We start from the raw sequence: 9,595 nt of genomic DNA on the forward strand, positions 1-9,595 counted from the left end.
GTTCTCTATAATATTCAGGGCACAAACTATTAATATAACCAGTACATCATCCCACGTCCATTCTAAATTACATTATTTGGGTTATCAAAATACTTATATGTGAATATACTGGTGGTCACATTGCAAGCAGGGTGAAAATCAGTTAGTTAAAAGGCTTTACAGATAAAGAATTACCTCACTAGATAAGGCGAGATCTAGAAACTCCACAGGTAACTAAAATAGCCAGTGTCAATAAAAGTATAACAACAGAATATTGCAAGTCTGATTGTATTGTATTTATAATTATACTTCAGTTGAATTAGGAAGATGTCTGAGCCACTTCCAGATTCTATTTAGATGTTCATGGTTTAGAACAAGTGTTGTTCTTTGTCAAATTGACAGTGGAGTTTGCATATCTCTTTCAAGGTTATCATCCTTATTTTCCACAGTAACTCTCTGGGTCCTATGCTGTGATCCTCATTATTTTTCCTCTCAACTGTTTGTAACTAATTTCTATTTTTCACCAAAGAAGGAACTTGTAATCTTGAATATAAAATTAGTACCGAAGCCGAAGGAGTTATGCTAAAATCACCTTTCTTATATGGGGCCATTTTTCAGAAGAAATAACAGCTGGCCAAAGCAAAACTGAGTAAAAACGTTTATAAAGCATGAGGCATCAGGCCTGAGAAGTTGCTAAAATGCTTATTTTGAGAAATTGGAAGAGTAGCAATGTTCCTAATATCAAGGATTGGATTGAAAAAAATGTGTGGCTTGCCTGTTTTTGAAAAGGCATTTTTATCTACTAATAACAAAATGACTTAGTGTATTTTTCTATGGCACAGATCTTATAATATTTTGCAGTCTTTAGAAAATTATTAATTACTTTTCACATCAAGGTAGATTTGAAAATACAGGTAGCCTTTGACTTACAACTATTTGTTTAATGACTGCTTGAAGTTACAGTGGCACTGATAAAATTGACTTATGACTGTTCTTCACACTTATGACCACTGCAGCATCCCTTGGCCACTGACTCGTATTTATGATGGTCATGTGATTGCTTTTTGCAACCTTCTGACAATGGAGAAGCCAGATTCACTTAACAACTGTGTTACTAGCTTAACAACTGCGGTGATTCACTTAGCAAATGTGGGAAGAAAGTCATAAAATGGGGCAATTGTCCTGCTTGGGAATGGAAATTTTGGGCTCGGTTATGGTCATGAGTCGAGGGCTACCTGTATTTTGATATTATTTATATAATATAGGTAGTTTCTCTCCCTTTCAGTTTGAATGTGCGTGTTTAGTTTTTTGTGGTTTTTATTTCTTTCCTTTTTTTTGCATTTTGTAATTTTTCTATTTCTGTCCATAAAACTCATTAATATAAAATATTTAAATTTAAAATATGTAAGAAAAAGACAAAAAAATTAAATACATAAAATAGACAGAATAAAGATTTTTTTTTTAATACTGAAGGAAATGTATAAAGAATTATACCTGCTACCTTTGCAGTGATAAACTTGCCCCTAGACTGTACCATTTCAGGCAGAACTTACATAATTAAACTCTGCCTTTCCAATATATTTTCCTATATGTGTAAGACTAGTCATCAGAGAGTACGCTAGAATCCATCAGTAGCTGGAATCAAATAATCAAGCAGAAAACATAGGCTGAAACTTGGCAGAATAATGAATATTTTCCTGCTGGGTTCATTTTCTCACTCCCCACCTGTTTGGATGCTCATAGTTTATAGTTGGACTAAGGTATGACTATGTTGTCTACCTTTTAGTATCTCAAGCTAGATTAGAAATATTTACAAATAGCACGTTGACTTCATAAAATAATATATCATTCAGAATGATAAGCTGTGATATTAAATGTAATGAAGCTGTGAAACAAAACAAATTTGTTTCATAACATTGCCAACTGTTTCAAGCTGTAAGATTTTCCTGTCTGGGTGTTTAGAAAGGAAAAAATGAATGAATGGAGAAAGAAGGAGAGGGCTGGTAGTGGGAGACACTGCAATGAGGGAAAAGCAGACCTGTGAATAAAATGCAAGGGAAAAGGCCGGGAAGACAAGGCAAAACAAGACAATTAACAGACCCTGGGAAATGTGAATCCTTAGACTTCAGTAGCAGAATCTGGGTGACTTACGGGGCCTTTACAGCGAAACATCTGGAAGCAATATGTAGCCTGCTGTCTGTGGATTATATCTCTCTATTACTCATACATTTACAAGGACTGTGGCAGTTTAGCAATGCAACTATTGAGGATTACATAATGGAGGGAAAGATTGGAATTCAGATGGTTGCAGGAACAATGAACCATTTCTAGGAAATTACTTCTGCATTGGCCAAATACTCATTCAGGTTGCTTTTTTCAATAACTAAAGGATTGCTTTATACTTGATAGTGTTTTCTAATTGCTGGAAGAAGATGGAAGATTTGCAGCATCAAAGAAAAAGCAATAATTATGTAGTAAATTATATAACAGGTAGTCCTCGACTTACAACTGTTCACTGTAACTTTTGAAGTTACAATGGAACTGAAAAAGCAATCACCAGTTCTCATACTTACGGCCATTGCCGCGTCCTCATAGTCACATGATAAAAATTTGGGTGTTTGGCAACTGGCATGTATTTATGAGGGTTCCACTGTCCTGGGGTCATGTGATCACAATTTGCAACCTTCCCAGCTGGCTTCTGACAAAGTCAATGGGGGAGGTCAGATTTGTTTAACAACCACATGATTCTCTTAACAACTGCAATGATTCCCTTTACAACTATGGCAAAAAATTGTAATATCAAGCACGACTCACTTAAGAACTGCCTTGCCTAGCTACGGAAATGTTGGGCTCAATTGTGGTCGTATGTTGAGGACTACCTATATAGACTGTGATTTTATTTATTTTTTATGAACTATGCTCATTCAGAGAAATATTTGGCTCCATAATCAAGCCTTTAAGCCACTGACACTTAAGATATCAATTGGTTGTCCTTATTAATGGCTATTGTAATTATTGGTCTTTATCAAAGTACATATTGACATTTTTTGGTTTATTCTGCTTTAGCAATTATTCTTGCATGTTTGCAACAATCAATAAAACGTACAGATTTTCTTCAATTTACTACTGGTTGCTTAGCATCCGTTTGAAGTTACAATGGACCTTCCCAGGGGTACTTTTGACTTGTTCCCAAAGTTCTGAGGCTGCCCCCCACCCCCATGATTGCATTTTGGGCACCTGGCAACTGGCCTTCATTTATGACTATTTGCAGAGTCCTATGGTCATGCGCCTGCATTTTATGATGTTTTTGCTGAAAACTGGCATTTACTTCTGGTTTTCAGCAAAACTGGCCCATAGCAAACAATACATTTGCGTGATGACTGTGGCATTACAACCATATTCACTTAATGACTTGTGCAAAAAAGATCATAACATCTGATCGGTCACATGGGTGGCCTGCTTTATGATAGTCATGACTTACAACAATGATGCTCAGGCCCCATTATGGCTGTAAGTCGAGGACTATATATATGCTACTAGTACTGCTGTTGTCAGCAAAGACAACAGTAACCTTCAAAGTAACCTTTGAACCCCTTATGTGAAGAGTGCATGCTCATTCCCACAATTTGTTTCAGCTTCCATTGCAACTTGCTTAGGGGTCAGAAGGGTCGGAAGGGTCAGACACTTCCTAATCTACTTTTTACATTGTCTCCATAAATCAAATTTATTATAAAATTACTATCATCATTTTAGTCTCATTATTTTTATCTGATTATTTATGTAGCTTTTACCCTGCTTCCATCCTTGTTTGATTCTGTTCCTCTTGGGAAGTTAATATTATCCAATGAGTCATTTTTAAAAATATTTGTATTTCCCTTAATTTACAAAAGGGGGAGAGGGGTGAAAGAAAAAAGTGAAAAAATGACAAAGATAAACTCAAGAAATAAAACAATATCGTTTAGTCTAATTTTTAAACACATCATTAAGTGCTGACCCTATGGAGTACTATTGATCCGTTTTTCCACTACGTTAGTAAAGACCCAGTTCATTAAAAGACGTATCAACAATCAAAGGGAGCAAATCTGAGGTCTCACTGTCTTTCCAATATAGACTTATTATATCTTAACTTTGCAAAATATTCAGCGCAGTCTCTCATGATATTCTCTTTAACGAAACAATAAAACAAGGCTTAGATTATTTTTATTAGTAACTTGAACGGAGGGATCAAAGAAATGATGATCAAATCTGCAGGTGATACAAAAATTAGGAGTAGCTAACACTTTAGAAAAGAAAGGGATGATTATAAAATGTCTAGACAGTATTGAAGAATGAAACAAAATAAACAGGATGATATTTTGAAAGAGAAAACTTGCATTTGGGGCTGGGGATAGATGATTAAAGGGGTACAGAGGGCAGAGGTTACATTATAATTATGGATGCTGGCAAAATGATGTCCAGGCTATAAAGGGTCAGGACAATAAAATAATGACTATTCCCTAGAAAAGAGATGAATATGAGCTTTGTGTTAAAAAAAAGGGTGGCTAGATAAATAGGCAGATAAACATGTATACACCTGTATTTTCTTAATTCAAAGATGGCACAGGGACTTTTATATCTTTTTAAAGTTTAAAAATAGCAAAAATTAAGAACAAAGAAAAGATTGAATATTTGTGCATGTCTCATGATATACATATGGGGGAGTCAATTGTGTTGCCAGAATCCTGCCTTGTAACCTTTTCTGCAATCGGCCACTCCCTTTCCCTGCAGCTGAAAGGGATTGAATAGGGCCTTACCTCTACCCACCGTGTTGTTAGAGACGGTAGGATGTTAAACATAAAGTACCAAGAGATTAAAAAAGAGCCTTCATAAACTGCAGCTCAGTCCAGGCTGCCAAACGCCTCAGAACAAGGGATTCAAGCAGTTCAAAGAGATTTATTAAACTCTGTAATAAATGAGGGCTGAAAATTCCTATTGCGGTTTCCAAATTCTGCGCCTCACTTTTAATCCTGGCATTAAACATGGTTTATTGAAGTTGTGTTATGATTCTTGCTTCATGGTTTGTGCCTTGCCATGAGGGGACTTGAACCTTGGCAACATAGCCTCCCTAAAGAGGACTGAACCAAGACATTTTGTTACCTGGCAATATTTTACAGTATTAAATATTTTGCCACCTGAGCCAGATAATTCCATAAATGCTTCTCTACTTCCTCATAGAAATACAATAATAAAGAACAGTTTAGCCTTTCAGCATAGCCTGATAAGGTATCTGAAACACACACACACACACACACACACACACACACACACACACACACAATTATAGATTGTAGAAAATCTGTTCCCATTTGGCACCAACACGTATATTTTCAAATAACTGATGAATAGAATAGTATTGCAGTACTCTACATTGAGCATTGCCTTCTTATACTCATTTGCACAACAATAAATGCAAGGCAGGGACATTTTTACATCTTTTAGACGGTGGGTTGGAGAATGTGTCTGAAGCCTCTGGTACTTGACACACATTAGACTTGCAAGTAATAGTGATTTAAATGTGAACAACAACCAGCATGATGAGATGTCCAACTGAGCATCAAAGAAATAGGAGAAAACAAATTACATCTTCTTGCATTTTACTATGTAGATTGAATCTATTTATTATAAGTATTATAATTCCAGTATGGCTTTGTAGAAATATTCAAATGAATGTGAAATATAAATAATAAAAAAACCTAAAAGCATAGGTTTAAAAATCATTTATAAAGTACAAAAGGTGGGGGAAGTTTTGGCCGTCAAAAGGTAAGATCAAAACAATCTGTGCATGTTATGTTAAAATATCTGTTCTGCAGGAGACTCTATTTTCTAATATAGTTCTTTTGAGATCTACAATTTAAGTGAATTTGGTTTTGGCAGTTCTTGGAGTCAGGGAAGGAAGTGACTACTTAGATCACAATTGAGTCCAAAATTTATGTTGTTAAGTGAAACATTTGTTAAGCGAGTTTTGCCCCATTTTATGACCTTTCTTGCCATAGTTGTTAAGTGATTCACTGTGGTTGATAAGTTAGTAACCTGGTTGTTAAGTGAATCTGGCTTCCCCATTGACTTTGCTTGTCAGAAGGTCACAAAAGATGATCACATGACCTTGGGACACAGCAACGATCAGAAATATGAACCAGTTGCCAAGCATCTGAATTTTGATCATGTGATCATGGGGATGCTGCAAAGGTTATAATTGAAAAATGACCATAAGTCACATTTTTCAGTTGTAAGTCGAGGAATACCTGTATTTGGACGATTCTTATACCAATGTTCTCAAGATTGGAATAGTCCAGACTAAGAGATGGAGCTGAGACCTTAAACTTATGTCACTATAAATGACCTGGCAGTGACTAATGAGCACTGAAAGCATTTTGGCTTCCAATCAGTGTCGGTTCCATAACCTTCATGAATCCAACTTGTCTTTTTTAGGATGAGGGAGAAATAGTAATTAGTCCTTCCACCCACAACTTGTTCTCAGAAGTAATTTTATCAAGTGTCTTGTTGAGTACAGCTTCTACTGATTGATAGTGCCATCAACTGCAGCTTTTGTTTGCAGCAGCCTTTGGGGAAATGAGCTACAGATTAGGAAGCCACTAGCTGGCCTTGATTTCAGTCTTTTTTAAGGACTAGAATTTGTTTATCTGATCATTCTATGATGCAGTTTTGTTTTGTTACTCTAATACCAATAAGATAATCTTCTTGGCGTATAAAATTCAACAACTCTCCTCACCAGATTTATGCAGACAATTTTCAGCTTGAGGAATGGTATTTGTTGAAATATACCAATTGATACTATTTTCATAAGTTTCTAAAAACAGAAGAACACAGATTGTTGTTGCAGATTTAAGAGACAACATCTTATGAGGAAAAATCAACACTCCCATATTTTTAAAATAAAAATTATCAGTATCAATACTTTACAAATGCAGCAAAATACTTAGTGAGTATTAGAATAGCTCCTGAAGCCAAATTCTCCAGCTTTGACTCTGAAGAATATAACCTTACAATGTGACACTCTTTCTGCTAGCTTCTAGAACTTCCAAAGTGAACTTCCCTGAGGAAAGAAGGGATACAACTAGAGATCAAACATCATAACCATTTGTCAATATGGAATAACCAGATTCTGGGTTGTGTCTTTGTTATATCTTCACAGAAGTAATTTGCAAACCCTTCATTTCCCTTCCCCTCTTAATGTGAATCTCAGAAACCTGATCATTGAGCTGCAATGGACTCACTTTGATTGGAATAAAAGAGAAACAATATATTAAGTGGGCTGTCTTGCTTGAAGATACAGTAAAGGACTTTCTGTTTATTCCAAGATAGTCTTTATTTAAATCATTTATATAGTATTTCTTGTTTAGAAAATCCAGATTATAAGAAAGTAGGTTACAGAAAGAGATTCTCTGGTAGCAGCAACATGTGTAGGATAGAAGAGGGGTAGATTATAATTTCTTTCCTTCACCTAACAACTTGCTTAGTATCCTTGATTACTGGGGGTGTAGCCTTGTTGCTTGGCCTTTCCACTGCTTAAGAAAGGATTGTGTGTGTGTGTGTGTAACTAAGACTTGTGGATTTCAACTCCCAGAATTCCTCAGCCAGGCATGCTGGCTGAGGAATTCTGGGAGTTGAAGTCCACCAGTCATAAAAGGGCAAAGTTTGGAGACCCCTAGCCTATGCTAATATTAGCAGATAATGAAATGTATGTATTCAGCTTCAGGGCCAACAACTGCTATGGTTTGGTATTAAAAAAAAACTACACACCACTGAAGTATATGCTGTCAGCCCTTTTTCATGGTGTTTGCTTAAGACTTCAGTATTCATTCCATAAATGAAAAGTAATTATATTGAACAAATCACCTTTCCAACAGAGTGAAGAATTCTAATTAATTGACATGATACCATCCCATCTCATAATTCTGGGTGTTTACAATAATGTCAAACAGTTGTCTTAAAATACAAACCACACATAATAATAATTTAAAAAACCAGAACACCAAAGGTGGTCATATTCTCCCCTCCCTCAGCCCAAGAAGAAAGGATCCAAGCCTGTTTCCGAGGGTAAATTGTTCCATAAGATTGGGACTACAACAGAAAAGGCCTGTCTTCTGTTCCATACTGCCTTCACTTTCCAGAGTGTGGCACCATGATCATGCCCTCTCTTGATAACCTACCAAGATGGGCAGACTAGTTTTGAATAAGGAAGTCCTTAAGTAATTCACTGTCATACCATACAGGACTTATAGGTAATCACCAACACTTTGAATTGGTCCCAGATGCCAATTGTCAATTGATGGAGTAGGTATTTAGTCTGGCTTATTTCTCTTCGTCCAGTCTCTGACAGTCTGATGATACCTCATCCCAAACTGGTAGCTTTATCCTAGCAGTTTCATTCAGATATTAAATTAATTTTTCCATAGGAGACTTGTGGGTATTGATGTAATAATAATAGCAAACATCATCTCAATATAGTAAACACCATCTCAATATAGTACTGTTTCATGATTTTAGGGGAAGTTGTAAGAATTTGAAATATAAAACATTGTTTTCCTCCATTCTATGTTACATTGCCATTTCAGTTACTGGAAAGACTCTTACTCTCTCTTTCTTTTCTCCCTCTCTCAGGAATTATTGGTCCATTTTGATTAAAATCCAACTGCTAAAACAGGTGAAGACAGCAGAAGTTCTTCAGAGGCCAGCATCTTCTTTTGTTTCGTGCTGCTGTCAATGAGTGCCTTCTATCTTTAGCAGTGCACAAAAAGCACGCTGTGTCCTTGCATAGATGCCTCTACGGGTCAGTTGCAATGGTTGAATTTGGAATTAAGGGCCAAATGGGTTTGGGCAAAGCTATGCTCTGAAAAAGTATGTTGCCAACATCCTTCATCTGATGCTCTTTCATGAAAAGGAATGCTGCAGGCAAATATTGTTTCTAATATGGAATATTAAACAAAATATAAAACCAAATGTTCAATGTTATTATTAGCCAATATTTAATTTGTGTTTCCTCTTTTTTTTTTTTAGAATCACACATCTACAGAATAATATCTGTATATATATATATGTATGGCTAACCATGAGCAAAGCATTCCAATAAAATAATAAAGAATGTTTAATGTTTATTTTATATTGTCAGGTGTTCTTTTATTCAAAATTTCAAAAATAACTTAAAAACTGAACGTCAATTCTTCTATTGAAGAATCTGATTTCCAGGTATATTCAAATTTAAATAAGTTACAGGCTGGCTGATCTTAAATTTCCAGAGAAATTTTCACTCATGAGAGGAGGGGTAACTTTAGAACCAGTTTGCTTTAGTGGTTAAGGTAGCAGGCTAGAAAGCAGGTGACCTGAGTTCTAGTCTTGCCTCTCAGCCCAACTCACCTCACAGGGTTGTTGTTATGATGAAAACAGGAGGAAGGTATTTTGGATATATTCACTACTTTGAATAATTTCTAAAAATAATAAAGGTGGGAAACAAATAATAAAAATAAAAAAAAAATACTCAGAGGAGCTAGGAAACAGCTTGCATCTTAGAAAATTCTCTTCTATGCTGGAGGCAGCTACAGCATGAACCCAGAGACAA

General features: G+C 35.8%; 1 protein-coding gene across 1 annotated transcript in view; it reads left to right on the top strand.

Moving 5' to 3' along the window:
- LOC107288258 (MICOS complex subunit mic25) overlaps window positions 1–9,063 on the top strand; it is a 99,713-nt gene extending 90,650 nt beyond the window's left edge. Inside the window, exon 3 of the mRNA XM_015816860.1 lies at window positions 8,641–9,063. Coding sequence (XP_015672346.1) covers window positions 8,641–8,664 — 24 coding nt within the window. The 3' untranslated portion in view covers window positions 8,665–9,063. The remainder of the gene's footprint in view (window positions 1–8,640) is intronic.
- The last annotated feature ends 532 nt before the right edge of the window (window positions 9,064–9,595 follow it).

This window comes from Protobothrops mucrosquamatus, unplaced genomic scaffold (assembly GCF_001527695.2).
Source record: "Protobothrops mucrosquamatus isolate PMUCROS unplaced genomic scaffold, P.Mucros_1.0 scaffold_121, whole genome shotgun sequence".
NCBI classification, from domain to species: Eukaryota; Metazoa; Chordata; class Lepidosauria; order Squamata; family Viperidae; genus Protobothrops; species Protobothrops mucrosquamatus.